The 20,532-nt window shown below is 49.0% G+C and overlaps 5 protein-coding genes across 5 annotated transcripts, besides 4 other annotated features; 3 read left to right on the top strand and 2 right to left on the bottom strand.

The window, feature by feature from the left end:
* Positions 1–1,683: 1,683 nt before the first annotated feature.
* Positions 1,684–1,706: a microsatellite.
* A 666-nt stretch (positions 1,707–2,372) lies between these two features.
* On the top strand, positions 2,373–7,620 carry PVX_091685 (Protein kinase domain containing protein; the record flags this gene model as incomplete). Its single annotated transcript, XM_001615280.1, has 2 exons — positions 2,373–3,606; positions 3,756–7,620. The coding sequence occupies 2 exons, from the start codon at positions 2,373–2,375 to the stop codon at positions 7,208–7,210; spliced, it is 4,689 nt and encodes a 1,562-aa protein (XP_001615330.1). The 3' UTR covers positions 7,211–7,620.
* Positions 3,965–3,986: a microsatellite.
* Positions 5,639–5,701: a microsatellite.
* A 215-nt stretch (positions 7,621–7,835) lies between the features above and the next one.
* Positions 7,836–8,830, top strand: PVX_091680 (hypothetical protein, conserved). The gene is made up of 2 exons (XM_001615279.1): positions 7,836–8,152; positions 8,414–8,830. Exons 1-2 carry the CDS (start codon positions 7,952–7,954, stop codon positions 8,675–8,677), a joined length of 465 nt encoding a protein of 154 aa, XP_001615329.1. The 5' UTR covers positions 7,836–7,951; the 3' UTR covers positions 8,678–8,830.
* A 1,002-nt stretch (positions 8,831–9,832) lies between these two features.
* PVX_091675 (liver stage antigen, putative) lies at positions 9,833–14,929 on the top strand (the record flags this gene model as incomplete). Its single annotated transcript, XM_001615278.1, has 3 exons — positions 9,833–10,039; positions 10,245–10,470; positions 10,636–14,929. Exons 1-3 carry the CDS (start codon positions 10,036–10,038, stop codon positions 14,927–14,929), a joined length of 4,524 nt encoding a protein of 1,507 aa, XP_001615328.1. The 5' UTR covers positions 9,833–10,035.
* Positions 14,930–15,110: 181 nt separating this feature from the next.
* On the bottom strand, positions 15,111–16,790 carry PVX_091670 (hypothetical protein, conserved; the record flags this gene model as incomplete). The annotated part of the gene is made up of 6 exons (XM_001615277.1): positions 15,111–15,158; positions 15,338–15,368; positions 15,617–15,678; positions 15,830–15,991; positions 16,123–16,240; positions 16,342–16,790. 6 exons carry the CDS (start codon positions 16,788–16,790, stop codon positions 15,111–15,113), a joined length of 870 nt encoding a protein of 289 aa, XP_001615327.1.
* A 1,612-nt stretch (positions 16,791–18,402) lies between these two features.
* PVX_091665 (heat shock factor binding protein 1 containing protein) lies at positions 18,403–18,723 on the bottom strand (the record flags this gene model as incomplete). The annotated part of the gene is made up of 1 exon (XM_001615276.1): positions 18,403–18,723. The coding sequence occupies one exon, from the start codon at positions 18,721–18,723 to the stop codon at positions 18,403–18,405; it is 321 nt and encodes a 106-aa protein (XP_001615326.1).
* Positions 18,521–18,555: a microsatellite.
* Positions 18,724–20,532: the final 1,809 nt, after the last annotated feature.

The following is a 20,532-nucleotide window of genomic DNA, read 5'->3' as shown; positions in this document are numbered from 1 at the left end:
CGCGGCTGCTTACACACCAGGGGACCTTCACTCGCGGCTGCTTACACACAGATCAAAACGTCAACTTTTTAACCCTTCCGCGGGGGATAACTGGGAGAAGCTCCTCCTAAGACTAACCCCACTTTGCAATCTTTCGCAATGCCGAGTTAAACCCGTTCAAGGGGGCGAGGCTGCACTGTTCCCCTTTGGGTGCTCGTATGGTCACATGGCCGCCCTGTTGCCCACTTGCGCGCGTGTTCTTTCCCCCTTACACATTCGCACTTTTGGCTTTAGCGCCATCGGGATTTATTTGTTTTTTCTCTTCTAAAGGTCAACGCAAGGGGGAAATTCTTTTTCGCGAACAAACATGAGATGATCTTGGCGTTTTATCAGTTGGCGCTTTACCGTTTTGTAACTTTACCGTTTTGTAGCTTTACCCTTTTGGCACTTGTCCCCCCTCCCCCCAACTGCGAACGGCACTGGCGCGCCTGGTCGGGTGCGTAAACTGCACATGGTTCACTTGTGCACAAGAACAGGCGCGCGTAGGCAGGTGCACAAAAGGCATATGGTGTAGTTCACCTGTGCACCCCGTTCAGTCGCTCCAACCCACACCTTGCCCACTTTTTCAAATGGAAAAGAAATATTCGCGCGCCATGCGACAAGTCCAATGTGTAATGGGCACGGGGGTTGTACTTTTTCTTGTCTTTACCATTTAAATCATTGCAAGAAAAAAAAAAAAAAAAAAATTAGAGCAATACGTGGAATAAGGCGAAATTAAAAGCGCACATTTTTTGAAAAAAAAATAAAAAAAATAAAAAGAGCCAAAAAGAAAGTAAAAAAGCAAAAAAGCAAAAAAGAAAGAATAATAATCAAACGAATAAAGATTTTTTTTTTTTTTTTTTTTAAATACACCAATTTACACTTGCATGTTACATATTTTTTGCGAAAAAACGAAATGACAAAATTGCACAAATCAGGCAAGTAGCTTACTTGGCACGCGCGTGAGAATACAACCCGTTTTAGGGGGTGGGTGCTAGACAACCAAAGGGGTGAGCGCAAACCGGGGGAAGCAAGTGGCGAAAATTGGCAGAACACGCGAGAAGAGGGGAGTGCCAAGGGAAGCAGAAAAGGGGGCAAAACGAGCGCAAATTGTGTGGCCAAAAGGGTGAAGTGCGTGGCAAAAGGGAAAAATACGTGCAAACGGGCGAAATACGTGGCAAGTTATGTCGCGGCGGGAAAAAAACAAATGCACCCTTTTGTAGAAATTCAAACGCCATCCCAATTTGTGGTGCCGACGCGCCGAGAAATAAAAAGCCCAACGGGCGAGCGGTTAATCGGTCAGGCGGTTAGGCTGTTAGGCTGTTAGGCGGTCATGCAGTCATGCAGTTATGCAGCCATGCTGTCATGCGGTCAGGTGGCCAAGTCACTCGAAGACTGCGACTTGATCGAGCGGGCGATGTGCAGATGCTTTTTTCCACTTGCTGGGGCGACCCGAAATGCAGATGACTCAAAAAAGGAGACCTCCCTCACACTTGCCAGTGCAAATGAGGGGTGCACCACCACTCTTTCGGCTATAAGTTTTCGCCCGAAACGCCCTTAACGCCCCCAATTGTTGACGCTCCCTCCGCTCCCACATACACATATGCAGCCATACATGCACGTATGCAGATAAACGCGTTTACGCCCACGTATGCATGCGCGTATGCACAAGTGGACGTGACTTTGAGTCACTTGCTTTCTCAGTTTCGCCCCCTTTGCGAAAAGTGCACATGTATGTACAAGCACATATGCGTTTTTTTTCTTCTTCTTTTCTTCTCTTTTATTTCATTTCATTTTCTTCTCTTTTGTTTTCTTCCCTTTTCCCCGTTCAGTTTTGCTTTCACCAATTTAGTCCTTCGTTGCATGAGGACCTACCTTGTGGTTTTTACATCATCCGTACGTTCGCTTGTTCGCTTGTTCGCTTGCTCGCTTGTTCGCCTTTCGCCCGTTCGCTCATTCGCTCATTCACTTGACAGACTTCCCCACTTCACGTGTTCGCCGCTTCGCCCGACCAGCTGCTCACCTGAGCTCGTGTGCACGGCGAAGCAACCGCGTCAACAGTGCACGGAGTGTAAGCAGGCGCACATTGCATGCCTTACGAGCGGCAGCAGTTTTTATTTTACCACCGCGTTATTTTGCGGCATTATTTCACTGCATTATTTTGCGGCATTATTTTTTTATTTCCCCCCGGCGCTGTGCAACCTTCTGTTGACCCCTTTACTCCCCGCGTCCACACACAACAGCGCAACCACGCAATTGCACAAAAGGCAACTGCACAAAAGGCAGCTGCACAACAGCGAAACCGAAAAACGAAAAACCGCAAAACCGAAAAAGCACACACAAAAACCCCTAAAATGAACAAAAAATTTTCGCCCGTAAAAGAAACGAACATTGAAAAAGGCGCCATCGATATATTTAAGCAAAAAATCGAACGAAAAAAACAGAGCTACCTAAGGTTCAGTTTTACAAAGAGTTACCAAAATAGGAAGGGGGAAGAAAATCGCAACGATGGAGAGAACGGTAGCGCGGCCTGCCAGAATAGCAACGCGGCCTGCGAGAACGGCAACGCGGCCTGCGAGAACGGCAACGCGGTCTGCCAGAACAGCAGCGCAGCCTGCCCGCATAACAAAAAGGTGATACTCATACAAACATGCGACACGCACGACAAATACATTCTCAATTTGCACGAGGAGGAATGCCACAGCTGCGAAAAAGAGGAGAAGGCGGAGGAAGAAAAGGAGGAGGAAGAAACGGAAGAAGAGGAAAAAAAAATAGGTAACTCCCTTCCAAAGAAAACGCAACGCAAACGTGCACACAAAAAAGAGGACAGCGTTTACATCCCTTTAAAAATTTTATCGAACAAATATGCCTACAGCGATATCGTCCAGGCGACGAACAATTTTGCAGAAGAAAATAAAATTGCCAAAGGAGGAAACGGAGTTGTGTACAAAGGAATGTTAAAAAGTTGCATAAGTGTAGCCATAAAAGTGTTACAGAAAAATGAAAACAATGGTTTCGAAAATGAAATTATCATTATGAGCAGATATAGACATAAAAATATTTTATCCCTCCTTGGCTATTCCGTAAATCAAAATTATTTTTACTTAATTTATGAGTACGTACATTTGGGGGATTTACGAACCCTCCTTTTTAACCACTACTATTTTTATAGCGTCAGGGATAGGGAGAATGTAGAGGTGCATCCGGCTTGCAATGTGCAGCAGGGGGACGCAGAATTTTCCCCAAGGAAAAAAATCCCCCCTTGCGGAAATGGTAGCCTATTAATGAATAAACAGGGTGACCCTAGAAATGGGATGAACAACAGCTTGAGATTTTCTCTCCTTGCGCATGAGCAGTTTGAGAGTACCCAGCGCATGCCCCTCTTCCTGTCCTTCAGCGTCAGGCTGAATATCCTCATCCAGATAATAAACGTGCTGTGCTACCTGCACACCTCCTCGCCAATCGTGTATCACCGGGATTTGAAGTCGGCCAACATTTTGATCGACGAGAAGTTCAACGCCAAGCTGGGCGACTTCGGCCTCTCCTTCGTGTACAAGAAGAACAACAATGTATTTAACCTCACGGGAGGTAAGGCGGACAGGCGGCGAGGTCGCGAAGCGGGAGAAATTGGGACATCGCCACGCCGCTACGCCGCTACATCGCTACACTGTTACACCGTTACACCTCTCCACCGCTATACCTCCACACCGCTCCACCTTTACACCGCTTCATTACAGGCACCCCCGGGTACGCAGACCCGTACTACATTTCCACGCACGAAATAAACGAGCAGACAGAAATATACTCCTTCGGGGCGCTGATCCTGGAGATGCTGGTGTCCAAATCGCCCGCCATCCACGTAGGGAAGAACTACAATTGCATCTACAACACAAATGACAAGTGCCCCATCTTCTGCCACCGGAAGAAAAGCGAAAATGAAGAAAACGTATTTGATTACCTAGTCAACCACATAAACATGAACGACTATAAATCGATCTACGCAGTCCTGGACCACAGCGTCCACTTCCCAGAATTCCTTGTGGAGAAGCTAACCAAACTCTCCTTCCTCTGCCTAAACCCAAATATAAAAAACAGGCCTTCTTCCAAATTGGTTAACTTAATTCTACTGGAAATACAGAAGGAGAGTGAATTCTACATTAAGCAGCAGAACGAATTGGTTCAGAAAAAAATCAGCTGCGCGAGTGCCCGCTTGGATGATAATCACAAGGGGGAGGACTCTCCCAGAGTTGGCATGCAGAGTGACGGCGCGCATAAGGGAGAACGGGGCAGTGGAAACGCACATCTGGATGGTAGAAACGAACATCTGGAGGGTAAAAACGCACATCGGGAGGGCAAAAACTCCCCGCGGGGGGGCGGCGAGCCAAGGCGCCAGAGCTACCCAAACAGGAGGGACCAAATCAACTACGACAATGTGAAGGAACTGTTTTTCAAATTTATTCGCGCCCTGTTTGGGGGGGATAACATCACAAACGACGCGAACGATGCGAACGATGCGAACGATGCAAACGATGCAGACGATTTGAACGATGGAGGGGTAGACAAAAAGTTAAGCGCCGATTTGGGCATCGAATTTTATACCAACCTTTTTAAGGCCTTCCTGGATGCCTGCGCGGAGAGCAGCCTAAAAGAACGAGTCACTACGAACGAGGAGAGGAACGAAGAACAACACATCCGCAGCCCGACGTTCAAATGCAACACCGTTGGTAACTTAACTCAAATGAAAAACTTCCTCTTCGACAAGCTGCATAAGGATGTGTTTTTTAAAAATAATGTCTTCAATTCTTTTTCACTTAATTTAATGAACTGCCACTTCGCGAGGTTCATTCGTGACTACTTGCAGGAGTGTGGCGGCGCAAGCGGTTTGGAGGGGTCAGCGGTAGAGAAGGTGGCGGTTGAGAAAATCGCTGCTGGGGGAGCCGCCGAGGACCCACCAGGAAACGCTACCAACCAGTTACAACTCGGCAGTTGCGCTAATCAGAAGCGTTTCGGATATTCCCCCAATGAGCGCCCGTTTGGAGCTACCCCCAGTGAGCACCCTCTTGGACGTGCCGCCCCCCCCTGCAATGCAAACGAGTCGAACCAGCAGAGCAGAGCGCCGAACTGCGGGCTGAGGAGGGTCGGGCCCGAGGAGGACGTGCGCAGCCCCTTCAACTTTAAGAGACACGTGCAGGTGACGCCTCTGAGGGGGCAGCCCGCCGAGGGGAAGGGAAGCGGGAAAGGAAGCGGGAACGGCAGCGGGAACGGAATCGGAAATGGAAGCTGCAACGGAAGCTGCAGCGGCGGTGGCAAAAACTGCCGAATGAGGAACAAACACGCGAACGAAGGCAGCACCTTTTTGAAGCAGGGGGGGGAGCCCCCAGGGCAGGCGCAAAGTAGGAAGCATGATTACTGCCCCCCTGCTCGCATCGACCTAATGAAGAATGGCTATCGCGCAGGAGACCCCTTCCAACGAAGCAACCACGACCCAGGGGGAGACCCCTCGCAGAGGAGCAAACTCTCCTCCACCGTTATGCACAAAATTAATGGAAAGAACAAGCATAACCATGTAGACAGTGCAAATGTGGCTAACCGGAGTAGCCATCAGAATGAGAGACCCCCAGACATCGTGCACCCGAATCAACAGAACGGCACAGACTATGAGAAGGGGAACAACTGCCATGATGCTAATAACCCCGTGGTAGGGAGAAATCCCCAGGGGCTATGCAAAAATGGCACCTTTGGCCAAATGCAGCAGGGTGGACGGAATGGCCTAGCCAATTGCGAAGATGTGTTGAGCCTATACAGTTCGCCCCTTTTGCAAAATGAGAAGAAGCCGCAACAGAACACGGGTGCGAATAAGTGGCCTTTGAGAAGGAACTGCAGAGAGGGCTTCCCCCAAATGGACCTCAACATCGCGCAGAAGCAGGAGGAGCAGCAACCCCAGGGGGTACAGGACAAGAAGGTGACGCGCGTGAACGTCGCTGCGGAGGAGGGGAAGGCGGCTGGGAGCTTTGGCGCCCGCAGAGGGGGTCCCGCGCGGGGGGGTGGCTTCCCAGGAGGGGTGGTAGTCGTATCGGCAGGCGGTTTGCCAAACGGATTGCCAAACGGATTGCCAAACGGACTGCCAAACGGACTGCCAAACGGACTGCCAAACGGACTGCCAAACGGACTGCCAAACGGACTGCCAAACGGATCGCCCAGCGGCGGAAGGGGCCCCCACCGAGATAACCCGCGCGACGAGGGAGGCGCCCCCCAGAGGAGGGGGCCACTCGAGAACGACGTCATTCAAATCTGCAACTTCGCCAACTACCTAAGCTTCGACCGAAACAGAAGCGCAGTGGACCCCAACGCATTCGAGTGGCTCCACAAGAGTGTGTTCGAACTGGTAATCGAAGAAAACAAAGTAACCTCCGAGGTAACCTTCCTAGACATCCTCTACGAATTTAACATCTTCACATTTAAGAAAAATCATATCCTTTCAAATTACGCCACATTATATGGGTTCCCACTGAGGGGGGACTTAACCGAGTCCCCATCCCCTCGTAAGTACTCACTCAGTGGGAAATGGGCAAACTATGGAAACGTAGAAAATAATTTCATCACGGATAGTTCAACAAACGAGTTCTTTTTCGAAATAGCTGTTCACCACGATTTTATGAAGAAGACACACACGGTGTTTCTCCTAAAATCGAATCGATCCAAACACCAAATGTGTAGCGACAGTCAAGTTGTTTTAAAAAAAACGTGGGTATCAGATTACGTTGGGAGAAGAAACGATTTCGTTGAACAAATTTTAAAAAAATCCATTTCCAATATGCTGTATGAATGTATAAGTAGGAAGCACTGCCTGTTTCTTCTGCAGGTTCAAATGAGAAAGTTAAAGAGACCCACCATCTGTACCGACGTTAGTGGGACGAGGAGGGAGGGCTTCTCCTACTACCTCTTCGAATACAACCTGCGAGTGGCCTGTAACAGTGACAATTGCATTTTTTCCAATAATTATATTTTATATAAAAATAATGTTTACTCGTATACCCTGCCGTGCAACACGCTCTCCCTGCTAGTCTTTTCCGAGAATCAAATCATGAAGGGCGGGGGGTCTCCCGGCAAGCACTCCCCCGTCACCCGCCAGGTCGTGCACTTCCCCCTCTACCCCTTCTTCGTCAACATAAACATGTACAGCGAGCGGTGAAGAAGCGGTGAAGAAGCGGTGAAGAAGCGGTGAAGAAGCGGTGAAGAAGCGGCGGAGAAGCGGCAGAGAAGCAGCAGCGAAGCAACAACGTAGCAGGGCACACCTGCGGACGGTCGGCGCCTCTGCCAGTGCGTGCCGTCCACACGTGTGTACCGAACGGGTGCCACCAGGGCCACCACAGAACGGAAAAAAAAAAAAAAGCAAACGCAAAAGCAAACGCAAAGCAAAATGTATTGTATTGTATTGCATTGCACTGTACTGTAGTGTAGCATAGCCGAGGGGAAAAGAACGAGAAGGAATGCCAGCGGAATGGCGCATTCTCGCACACAAGATCGCCGTGCCACCTGGCTTTTGCGTTACTGCCATTAGCCAGGCACACGTTGCCCGGTGGACCGCGGCGAGGCACTGCGAATCTTGGGAATTATTTTATTTTTTTTTGTTAATTATTTTATCCTTATTAATGTTCTTTAAGTATTTTTTTTCCCATTTTTTAACACGGCTCAGTGAGCTGTATGTATGTACATACGTATTATGTATTATGTATTATGTATTATGTATTTTTTTTTTTTTTTTTTTTTTTTTCCCCTCCACTTTTGAAATAGCTTTTTTTTTTTTTTTTTTTTTTCGTTAAAAAAAGAAGTTCAAGAATTGCAACTCCATTTGACCGTGTAAAAAATTCTCGAGAAGGGTACCAACTATGTGGACCCCTAGGGGTTAGTCTTCCCGCCTTGCCTACATAACATGTTTACATTTCCCTGCTTCCGAGATAAAAAGTGGATGAAGGAAAATGGCAGCAATATGAAGTACCCGGACGCGTTCCTCAACGTGAATTTCCGCCCCCAGTTTTTGCGAAATTACGAGCACACAGCCAACTTCGAGGAACGGGCGGACCAGGTCGTGCGCCAGATTAAGTCCGCGCTGTTTCGGCAGGCCATTTATAAGGTGAAATGAGCGCGAAAAGGGGAAAACGCGCAAAGTGCGCAAAGTGTGGAAAAAGGGGGAAATAAAAAAGGGAAGTGGGCACCCACTTTGTGTTGCCATCTTCGCGCTGCCTCTTTCGCGTTGCCTTCTTCCCCACGTGGGGATATGCGGCCATATTTTCCCTCGTTCTGTAGTACCCTCTGACAGCTTCCTACCACACCGCTTACCCTGCCCACCACACCGCTTACCGTGTCCACCCCTTTTTTTCCCCCTTCTGGGCAGATACAAAACGTCGAAGTGGTGGCCATGCGCGAGTGCAAGGAGGACAGGGTCCTCGAAAGCATAAGGAAGGTTAAGGGTTACGAAAAGCTCAAGCTGCAAAGCACCAAAGTTCTCAGTGACGAACTGTGGACCATAAAAAGATGCAACAGGAAAATGTCCTACTGGGTGCGCTGCTATGAACAAGACCAAAATGGCTACTCCCTGTCAATACTCCCAACCCAGGTGAGAAACATTTTGGGCTTTCTGAAGTATTATTATTTTTAGGCCAAACGCGAAATTAGGGGCGCCACTTAAAGAGAGGTACTCACCGGGGTTGTTCCATTTGAACAGAAATGGAAGGGGGGCGGTCTATGGGGTCACGCAATTTGCGAATGATTGGTATCTTCGCCTGGTCATCTCCCCCCATATGTGTTTTTTTTTTTTTTTCCCCCTTTTTTTTGAGTCATTTCAGCTTTGTGCTTGGTACATGATTTGCCGCATACGCATACACTTCTTTCCCCCCGCTTAGGGCAGAAAAAGTGCCTCCCAATTTGCATCACGCAAGTGCGTACATACATACGTGCATCCGTGAATGCGTCCATACATGTAAGCAAAAAGGGGAAAAACTAAAACAATTGGAAGGAAGGAATGAATGGAAAAAAAAAAAACTGCGCATCCCTGTGTGTAAAATTCCATGTAACAAAAGGCGAACAAAGAATACAAGTGCTGGAAAAGGGAGGCGAAAAAAAAAAAAAAAAAAATACCCAAATGGGGGAGGGGGAGCGACACAGAGCGCCCAAGCCGTTTTGTAAATCGTGGAACATTCCCTCAGCGTAAAAAGGAAGAAGAAAAAAAAAATTGAACAAAAAGTGAGCAAAAAATGGGCAAAAAATGGGCAAAATGTTAAGTGGCACTTTCGCACTCTCGCACTCGTTTGATTCATTTGTGTTCACTTGTGCGAAAGTGCGGAAGGGCGAAACGAATTTTCTGTTTCCCTTTGCTTTTGTTTTAGTTTTTGTTTTTTCCTCCGCCCTTTTCTTTGCCTTTGCGGACAAACTGGCTGGTTCGGCAGGGAAGCGCCGCTTACAGTTCGCTCATTCCCGCGGACGGCACTCCTTAGGGGATTTATAGATCACCGCAGGGGGCGCTCTCCCCCATGCGGGTGCGCCTATGCATGCGTGCATACAAACATAAAGATAAACATATGCATGCTCGCGCGCTTACTGGGGGCATACGGCCAGGCTGCACTCGGCTGACACTGCGTTAGCGTCAGCGTGCCGAGCTTCACTCGCACATGGCGACATGCGTTGCTTTGCCTTCCCAGCGTGGAGATAACAAAGCAACTATACTGGCACTTCCGCCCCAATTTGATTTGTCGACAATAGGAAAAAAAAAAAAAACCTTTCAAGAGATAGCTTTTTTTTTTTTTTTTTTTTTTTTGCAACTCTCCATTTGAGGAAAGCACCGCCGCATTGATTCTTTGACCGATACTTTGGTGACTAATTCATGTAGCACGTCTCTCCCTTGGGCGCCCCCTCGAAAGGAGCCCAGGAGCAGCTGTTCCCCCGTTTGGCGCGCAGAGTGACGCGCATAGGAAACGCGTTCATGTGGCACATCTTAGGGGATAAGGACGCTTGGAAAAAATGAGTAATAAATGAGAAAAGGAAAAGCTCGCTGAACGGCGGGCCGAGGCTGCCCGTTGTGTCTCCGCGTGGCCTCCCTCTTTCGCGAAGGGGGGGGTCCCACGCATAAGCGCACAAATGTGCCTTCGTACATAGGTACCTTCGCACATGCGTACCTTCGCACATACGTGCCTGCACTGACTTCTAACCGCCGCCCCCCCCCGAGATAGGTTCCTTCTGGAGCTTCATCAAATCGAAGAAGAATGATGACGAGCCCAAGCCGACCGTGGCCCACCTGGGGGAGGAGAACAAATTTTATTTCAACAAGGAGCTGAAGCGATGGGTGATAAGGGGTGAAGAAGACAAGGTGGAGAGTGAGGAGAAGGTGACTGCGCCCCCCAAAATGAGCTCTTTGCAAAACGCCAACCAGGGCTACCGCTCCCTCATGCAGCAGAAGTAGGGTTCCTCTGAAAGGAGCACATGTTGTGATGGCATCCTCCCCGGCCGTTAATTATGTTTAGGGGGGGGTTGTTGGTCTCCCCACGGAGATTAACCCAGTGAAGCTATTCACTCACCCCCTCATCTTTTCACTGCCCCCCCTTAACCAACTCCCCTTTGCAGCAAAACGAGGAGTGCCCGCACCATCTACGCAGAAATCCCCGGGTTAAAAACGATAAAGAAGAAGAGCATGCAGGTGCAAGGGGGAATTGTATCCCCCTATATGATGGACTCAGCCAAAAACGAATTGAGTAGCAACACGACAGATGAAAATCGATCGGAGCCATTTGGCTCCAACATGTTCATACCTAGTGTGAAGGTTCAAGAGAAAACTCACGTAGGAGGGAAGTCCCCCCCTCTGGCCAAAAATGCAGGTGACGCTGAATTGGAGGATCACCCCAAATTGGGGGCCAAAGAGGAGGGGGAAATCATTAAAGGCACTGCGGATCAGAAGAGTGCTATTGAAACGGGTGTAAATGATAAAGCGGCAGAAGCTCTCCCCAGTGGGGGTGGACTAATGAAAAGGGATAGTGCTGACCTGCTGAAGCAACTGAATGGAAAGGATTCAAAACAGGAGAGTAACTTACGTAGTGCAGAAAAAAGCCTGTTCATCCCAAAGACCCACATGAGCAGCGAATCTGTGGGTAACCTCCCCAGGGAGAGCCTCCCAAATTCGAATAGGAGCAACGACAGGGGAGGACCCATGCAAGAGAGTTACGTGGGAATTGGAGCGTCTAGTGAAAGCATCCCCAAGGGTCTCGAACTGAAAGGAAGCTTCGACAGTTTTAACCGCCCAAGTGGGGTTAACATACCACCCAAGGAGGTGCGAAGTGATCATACGGTTAACTCGATTAAGAGGGAGGACCAAAGCAGCAGTTTTTATGGCGACACGGGTTTAGGGTTTAGTGAAGGAAAGGGAGTTCCTCCGCTAAGCGGTCTACCTCCGCCTAGCGGGACACCTCCACTGAGTAGGGGACCTCCACCGGTGGCCCCCCCCACGGGAGGCCCCCCTCCAGGAGGTGCTGTCAAGCCGGTTTACTTTGAACGGCTGGAGCGCGGGGGCGCAAAATTCGCGACCATGCCGAATGGCACCTACAACGGGCGCGCAATGGAAGGCTCCCAAACGAGAGCCCCCCCTGTTATGGGAGCAAATGGGAGGATGGACTCCTGGACGAAGAGCAACGATGACATCTCGAGGAGTATCCCAGTTAGACCTCCCCCCCCTAGTATGTTCCCAACCAAAACGATGGCAGAAGGGGTGAGCGAACAAAAGGAGAAGGCCCTTCCGATGAGCGGCAACTACCCAGGAGGCTTCCTCCCCCAGAAGGAAAAGGAGCTAATCGAGCATATTCTAAGTGCACTGAAAAAGGGATTAACAAAAGAGGACGAAGCTTTTAAGGGCCGGCTAAAGTTAGAAGCGGAGAAACTTCACCTGGCTGCAGAGAAGGAGAGCGCGTTGGACGCTCTGTATAGGAAAATGAGCCAGTTGAAAAGCATAAAAGAGGAGAGCGAAGGTGCAGAAGTGGTAACCGCGTCGCAGTTAGACGAGGAGGGTAGCGCCACCCAAGGGGGAGAAGCCGAGGGGGAGGAGGAACAGTCCGAAGTGCACAACATGCTACACCTAATCAACAGTAAAAATAAGAAAATCAAAAGAGAGGTGGAAACGTTTGCTCATTTTTGCAACGAATTGAGAAGGGCGAAAGCGAAAAACGAAGAAACCATTCGGTTGTACAAAAAAAGGGAAAAAAAAAACCTAGAAATTCTAAGGGAGATGGAGGAAAAGGAGAGAAGGAGGAGCGCCTCTTTTAAAAAGAAGGAGAAGCAATACCAAGAGGAGATCTTAGAGGGAAAAAGGAACCTCCAGCTGGAAATTATGAATCGTGAGGAGGAGTTGCAGCGAGCGACGCGGGAGCGGGAAGCGTCTCTAAAGGTGAAGGAAGAGGAGTTGGAGAGAGCGATGAGGGAGAAGGAGGCCGCGCTGAAGGAGGAGCTGAAGAAAGTCGAGTCCGAAGCGGAGAGAAAGGTAGCTGTGCTGGAGGAGGAACTCGAAACGAGGAGGGCCCAGGAGATGGAGCAGCTGGGCGGCGAGCAGAGGGAAGTGACGAGGGGGGAGTTGCGGGCAGAACTCAGAAATGAAGTGGTGGCCGAGTTGCGAGGCGAACTGAAGGGTGAAGTGATGGAAGAGCTGCGGGGAGAACTCAGAAATGAAGTGGTGACCGAGTTGCGAGGCGAACTGAAGGATGGAGTGATAACCGACCTACGAACCGAACTGAAGGAGGAAGTGGCGGCCGAGCTGCGCACCCAACTGAAGGACGAAGCGGCGGGCGACCTGGAGAAGGCGAAGAAACTCGCGGAAGACAACTTCAACAGCAAGCTGGAAAAGTACAAAGAAAAAATGGAGGAAAATAAAAACGACTTCATTAAGAATCTTATTGTTGAGAAGAACGGAGAGGTAGAAGCTCTGCGGTGCCAGCTGGAGAAGATGAAAGACGAGGAGATCTGCCAGCTGAGGGAGGAACAGCAGAGGGCGCTGAACGAAAACATGGAGCAGATGCGGCAGAGCCTCCTGGAGGGTGAGAAGCAGCACCAGCAGCACTTGGAGGAGGTCAAGCGGGAGTGCGAGTTGGAGAAGAGCAGGGAGATAGAGGTGCTGCGCGGTGAGGTGAGTCGGAGGGAGGAGGAATTGGAGAAGCAGCTGAGCGAGGAGCACGAGGAGAGGCTGGCCCAGGTGGAGAAGCAGCTGAGTGAGGAGCACGAGGAGAGGCTGGCCCAGGTGGAGAAGCAGCTGAGTGAGGAGCACGAGGAGAAGTTCTCCCAAATGGAAAGCTCATACAAGGAGAAGTTGGCTCAGATGGAAAGCTCCCACGAGGAGAAGCTCGCCCAGGTAGAGAACTCCCACGAGGAGAGACTCACCCAGGTGGAAAACTCCCACGAGGAGAAACTCGCCCAACTGCGCAGAGAGATCAACCAGATGGCGAAGGAGAAGAGGCACCTCGAGCTGAACATTGCCTTGCTGAAGGAGGAAAAGGAAAACGCCATAAACAGGAGCCAAAACCTGGAAGACAACCTACGGAATAGCGAAGAAATACACAACCGAAGAGTGAACCTGCTCCAGGAGCAAAAAGACAAACTAGAAAAAGAGATAAAAGAAGTCATAGAAAACAGGAGAAAAGAATCCGAACAAATTAGAGAAAAGTTCGGAGACCTCCTACAAGCAGAAATTAATAGAATCAAAAAAGAGTCCGAGCAGAAGGTCCACACGTATGTGAAGCAGTATGAAGAAATGAGCGAGGAGTACGAGACGAAGAAGAAAGAATTTAGCGACTTACTAGAAAAGGCAAACAGTAACAATAAAAATTTGAACAAAAAATATGAAGAGAATATCATCAAAATAAATGAGTATGAAGGAATGATTAAGATGCTGGAGAATCAGACAGAAGAATTGGTGAGAAAGAAAATTGAAGAACTGAATGACGAATTTGAAAAGAAGAAAGAAATCTTCGAAAAGGAGAAAAAAGATTTGCTGCAAAATTGCATGCAACTGGAAGAGAGCCACAAGAAAATGAAGCAACAGCTGGAGGAAGAAATCAATTTGGCTATGCAGGAAAATGAACAGAACATCGTCCGCATTACCAATACGTACGAGTCCAGGGTGCACGAGATGGAGAGGCGCTGCGAGCTGCTCATGAGTCAGTGCAGCGAGCTCAAGATGAGGAACGACGAGATGATGGAGGGCTTCTGCCGGGAGAAGGCGCAGCGCGAGCGCAGCATGGAGCGGTTGAGCAGCGTCAACGATGAGCTGACTACGAAGAATGACCAGTTGGCTACTAAGAATGACCAACTGGTTACTCAGAATGACCAGCTAGCCACCCAGAACGACCAGCTAACTTTTAAGAATGACCAGCTGAGCGACAACCTGAACGAAGTCAAGCACGAACTGACCTCCCTGCAAGGCAAGTACGAGCAGGTGGCCAGCCAAAACGCCCACCTGAAGAGCAGCGAGAAGGAGCAAAGGAAACTCAGCCACAGATTGAGCGACCTGGAAACAATAAATAGGGACTTGATTCGAGTTACAGAAAAGGAGAGAGAATTAAACATAAAAAATGTGAGCATTATAAAATCTTTGCAAGCACAAATAAAGGAACAAACGAGCTTATACAAGGAATACACAGATGAATTGAAAGATGAAATAGAGAAGCTAAAGCGAGTGACTGAGTCTGAATCTAATTTGAGTCTCTCGCAGTTATTTAACGAAAACAAAAAATTGAAATTGCAAAATGAGGAGATAGCTACGAAAAGCGAGACCATGTCCGCGGCCCTCGACAGCTTGACCAAGCGACTCAGCTTCATCGAGGCCAGCATTCGGGACCAGGACTATGGCCAGGAGGTCATCCGCCGCGCGGACGAGTTGCACTGAGGTGGTCAAGCGGTGGTACGGAGATGCGGCGAGGCGGCCAGGCGGCGCACTGCGTATGACCGCTTCCCCGCGCTGGCTTAATTTTTTTGTGCTTTTTCTGTTTGCTGCGCCCCCGGGCGCCACACGTGTCTTCGACCGGCGCGCACCTGCGCATGTCGCCCCGTCCCCCAAATTCGACGCCCTAACTTTTTAAAGACATGACTCTTTCGATGTCCTGGATTTCGATGTCCTGCGGGGGGGTTAGCGGTTGGCGGTTTAGCGGTTAGCAGTTGGCGGTTTAGCGGTTAGCAGTTTGGCGGTTTAGCGGTTGGCAGTTTGGCGGTTATCAGTTTGGTGGCTATCAGCTCATCAGCTTGGCCGCTTAACCGCTTAAGGAGCGACCCGCCTCTTTGGTGAACCGCGCCTTACCTGATTTTCGCTGTGCGACTTCCGCAGGCGTCTGCGTGGGGGGAAGAAAAATGGAGCGAGGGGGTTAAGCGGTTAAATGGATAGCTAATTGGGTGGATAGGTGGATAGCAGAATAGCAGGTCAACTGCATAACCGCCTAACTGCTTAACCGGCTGGGTGGGCAGCACTGACAAAGGGGTGACGGAGCGATGCCTCCCCATGGGAGATAGACTGACGCTGGAAAAAGGGCTTCGCCCCCCGTCCGACTGCCCCCCTTTTTTACTCAACTGGTGAGCTTACTTCTTGTCTATGATTAGCCACTCGAAGAAGGTCCGAATGCCCACCTTCTGTTCTTCCTCCGACTGCACGGGTTTGTGTGTGTGGGAGGGGGGATGAAAATGGGTGACACGCATGCGTATGGTACGTACGTAGTAGGGTCCCACGCGGGGTTGCATTCGTATTTACGGCTGATCGCCCTCCTCTCTTCTCCTTTCCTCCCCTCTCCCCCCTTACGTGCGACCGGTTGACGATATACTCGTAGGTCGTCATTTTCTTCGAAATGAGAAAAATGTGGAGACCGAAGAGCTGTATGACCAGCACAAAGACTATTCCGTTGAGGACGAAGAGGGTGCACAGCAGGAGGTAGAACAGGACGTCGTTGTAGGCCCCGTACAGCTGCAAAAAGGGAGGGGTGGTAGGGGTGGTTTTGGTTGTTTGTGGACGGCGCTGCTTGCCCCGCTAAGGTCAATGCGGTTGTTTGTGGACTGCGCTGCTAGCTCCGCTAAGGTCGCCTCCCCCTCGCTTACGTGTTTCCATCTGTCCTTTATAAGGTCGTGCTTTATGGAAACGGCAAAGAAGACGATGCAGAAGAGGAAGACCACGCAGTTGAAGATGGTGAGCACGGAGAGGAGCCCTACGAAGTATCTGCGCGTGGGGGGTAGACGGAGGAATGAGAGAGACTAATACTTATCTGCACGTACACATGCTCTGCCGCAAAAGGGTGCAGGGCAACTCGGGGGACTCACTTGTAGTTTTTCTTCCCGATGCAGTTGTTCACCCACATGCAGTGGTGGTCAAAAACGGAGACGCATTTGTTGCAGACTTTGCAGTGCTTGCTCTGCGGTTCTACAAAGCCGCAGATGTCGCACTCGTAGAGGTTCTTAATTTCCTCCTGGTTTATCTGACCAGTGTTGTATTTGAAGGATAAAGGGTCAACGGGGTTGATGGTGGTGACGATGTAGGAGAGGACCAAAATGGAGGTAATTAAAATGGCGAAGAAGACGTAGAAAATGATGAAAACGCTGCTCGGGTTGAAGGCGGAAATGAAAATAATCAACGCCACGATGACTAGGAATATGACGAAGGACATGACTTGGAAAATCTGCAGAGGTAGCGTGAACCCATTTTTCCGCACGAACTCGTCGGCATCTTTGGACTTGGTGTCATCTCGGAAGGCGAAGATTCGCTTATTCATCGTTGGCGCGGCGGTTGGCGGTTGGCGGTTGGCGGTTGGCGGTTGGCCGTTTGGCTGTTTGGCGGTTAGCCGTCTGGCGGTCTGTCCAGTTGGCCGCTTGTCCAGTTAGCCTCTTGTCGGGGGCGCGCAGCAGGGCAGCGAAAAAAAAAATAAAAAAAAATAAAGCATAAAAATAAAGCATAAAAATAAAGCATAAAAATAAAGCACACAAATAAAGCACACAAATAAAGCGAAAAAATAAAGCTTAAAAAATCAGCGTAAAAACCCAGCGCAAGAACAAAACGCAAAATGAAAACCCCACCAATACACACTGGCCATCACGCATGCGGCGAAGTGACCCTTCCCCTTTGCACAAAGTCCGCAAAAAAAAAAAATTGTCTTTTTTGGGACCCCTGCAAAAATGTTACGCTTTTGGTTCAGCCCCTTCGCCCCTTTCGCCCCTTTTTTGCCCTCTTGGCATTTCTCGTTCTGTCTACGTTTTGGAAAAAAAAAAAAAAAAAAAAAAGCAAAAAAGGAACGCAAGAATAACACACACATGCGGACGGGCATGGAACATAACATTCACGCAGAAGGTTTCATATTCGCCGAGTCATTCGTTATTTTAAGAAGCTGGAAAGGAGGGAAATAAATGAAGACGCCTTCGCTCGTGTACTCTTCATGTGAGGGGGGAAAAAAAAAATCAGCAACGGTAAAAGAGTCATGCCACATGGCTATTAAAAACATTGGAAATTGTTTCCGCGTGATCGCTATGTTTCAAAACACACTTCATTCAATTTTCACTCATTCGTACGTACTCGAATGAAAGGAAAATTTGTTTAAAAAATGGATGGACATGACGCGGAGGGGAAGACGAAACGGAGTCGTATGTACCAATACACAAAAAAAAAAAAAAAAAAAAAATCGCCATATGGTGTACACTTCAGTTGCAGTGCGGCTTGACAATTGCCCAAAATCGCCAAGTGTTTAAAAAAAAAAAAAAATAAAATAAAGCAAAAAAAAAAGGCAAAAAAAAGGCAGAAAAAAGGCTGGAAAAAGAGGAGAAAGCAAAATAAAAAGAAGTATGGGAAAACACAACACAGCGCAACGCAACACAACGGCGACGCGGTGATGCAATTCCGTTGAACAGATGCCCCTCCGCCAAGTTTCAACTCTGTGTAATGCGGGAATTACACCCCATTCATCTGCCTCCTTCTTGGCGTCACCTCTTTTTTAAAAACGCAAAAGCGTATGCGGCAACGGATCAGCCAGTCCGCGCGCACACATCCACGCACATGCAATGTCGCCTCTCCACATTTGTAACTCGCTCTTATACATGTTGTTGCCCCAGTTGGGCCCCTCGCTGTAAACGAAAAATACACAGCAAAGACATAAACACTGAGCAGGTAAATTCTGAAAGGGCTTTGTCTGGACAGGCACTCTTGCCACCATGGAGCAGTCCTGCTTTTTTTTCTTTTTTTTCTTTTTTTTTTTTTTTCATCCCTTTTAAGGCTAGAAAGAATGCACACTTACGGGTTAACCACCTCGGGGAGGGGGCACGCAGCGAGGGTCACCCGGGGAATGTAGCACCGATAATAATACCTGACCACTTCCCCTTCCACATGGCCCCTCCACCTCACCCGTCCGCCTTGCTGGAAAAACTCAACATGGCGTGCTCCAACTCATCCAGGGACTTCTCCATGTTGTCCACCTTGCTCAGCAAATTGTTGGACAAGTTCTGCATTTTCCCCTTCAGTTCATTAAGCATATTCTCTACGTACATTTCGATATCGTCTGACTTGGAATCCATGTGGAGGTTCTTCGCATCGTTTGGGGGCATGCTGTACGCCATTGCGGTGCTGCTCTTGTTTGGGTCTAGCGAGATGGACGCGCTGCGGTAGGGCGGGCAGTAGCTGTTGGGCGGCCCCACCCCCCTGCGACCGTCTCCGCTGTTCATTGGGGATGAGCGGTGCTGCGCTTGGCGCGTATAGGCAGCTGCTTAGTAGCGACCACTTCCTAGCAGCTGCTTAGTAGCGACCACTTCCTAGCAGCTGCTTAGTAGCGACCACTTCCTAGCAACTGCTTAGTAGCCGCTTGCTAGGCGCGCCCCCCCTTGCTCGTCAGGGGCCTGGCCGGCGTGCTCGCCCTGTAGATGGCCAGCGAGCAAAAGAGGAGCGACACGAGTCCGAAAAATTTCTTATCCCCAGACTTGGTGGGCGCCTGTACAAATTTCAAAAACGAGTAAGCAGATACTCCCCCAAGTGCAATCGTCCCGGTGATTCTACAGAATAAGCAATCGTCCGTTTTGTTTTTCTCGGGGGTGCTATTCATCACGCAGCTGCTCAGGGTTGCAAAGCTCCGAGGTGGTACTGGTGGGGGGAGCACACACGTATGTAACTCTTTCGTGGGGTGTTCACTCGCACAGATAAACGGTACCGCTTCGCCGAGGAGTGCTACGTAAGCCTCTTCCTAAGATTGTACACAATTGTTTGGGGGGGGAAGATAGCGGTAAGCATGTGGCTACCAGCTCAAATGATAAAGCGGCCCTTGCGCTCTCATGAAAAAATACACACATATGTATGCTTTCCCCTTATGCGTGCTGGTTGACCACATGCCGCCAGCAGAGCTCATCAGGTTTTACCTTTCGGTGTGCGTTCACTACTGGGTTTCTTCCACGCTGTGCGGGTGGGGTGAGGTTGGCATCGAAGGAGGCAATGTTAGCGGTGAAAGTTCCCGCTAAGGTTCGCGGCAAAATTGCGAAGTGATTTTTCGCAACATAATTACGCGTAGCGAGTCAGCCTGCGCGCCCAGAAGCGGCGGAGCAATTGCATTCGAGGGCTGCGTTTCACGCGCGGCAAGGGCGGATACCCTGCTATTTGTGTGAATGTGAAGCGCAGTTTGTATGTTTGTACGTATGTATGCATGTGCGTGTTTTTTTTTTTTTTTTTTTTTTTTTGGAAAACTGCGCAGTGGAGTAATTAACCCGCATGTGACACCCAAATGAGGAAGGCCTCATCCCCAAGCGGAAAAGTGAACGAAGTAAGATTGCTCCACTGAGTTAATGCACTGAGGATTTTTTTTTGTGGCAAGCCTCATGGCAGTTTCCAATCGCGTGTGTGCTCACATATACGTAGGTATTACATGGGCACACATGCGATTGGAAACTGCCATGAGGCTTGCCTACACATGTGTGCAAATGGTTAGCCTTCTTTCCGGGGGGAAGAGGAAATACCCCCCCAACGGCGTCACATGCACGTCCACATATGTACATACACCATTTTTTTTTTTTTTTTTTCTCTCAGGTTGGAAATGTGGATAAACAACCGTCCAGCTACGCAGCAGAAAGAAGAAAAAAAAAAAAAAAAAAAAAAAGCTAAAGTGAAGCTTTCCAGCTAGCCAAAATAAGAAAAAAAAAAAAAAAAAAAAAAACGCGCAAGTAGACCTCTTAAAACATTGTCAACGTTGTGCCTTTCTGCAATCAGCTTATTTCGCTTCTCCATCTGTTTACCAAAAGAGAAGAAAAATCTGCGCGCGGTGTTTTATACATTTTGCAGTGAAGTACTTTCCTAGTTGTGTCTATCCTACCTTGGCAGTAAAGGGACTTGGCCCACTTGTCCACTCGCACTGGCTTAATTTTTTTCCCCGTTGCGAAGTTTGTGCTAACTTTTTGCTAGCCTTTTTCGAATTATTTGTTAATTATTTGTTAATTTTTTGTTGCCCTTTTGCTAATTATTTGTCATTCATTTGTTACTCACTTGCCAATCAT

Source organism: Plasmodium vivax, chromosome 9 (assembly GCF_000002415.2).
Source record: "Plasmodium vivax chromosome 9, whole genome shotgun sequence".
Taxonomy (NCBI): Eukaryota; Apicomplexa; class Aconoidasida; order Haemosporida; family Plasmodiidae; genus Plasmodium; species Plasmodium vivax.
The sequence above is the reverse complement of the archived record's forward strand: the minus strand, read 5'-3'. Positions and strand labels throughout refer to the sequence as shown.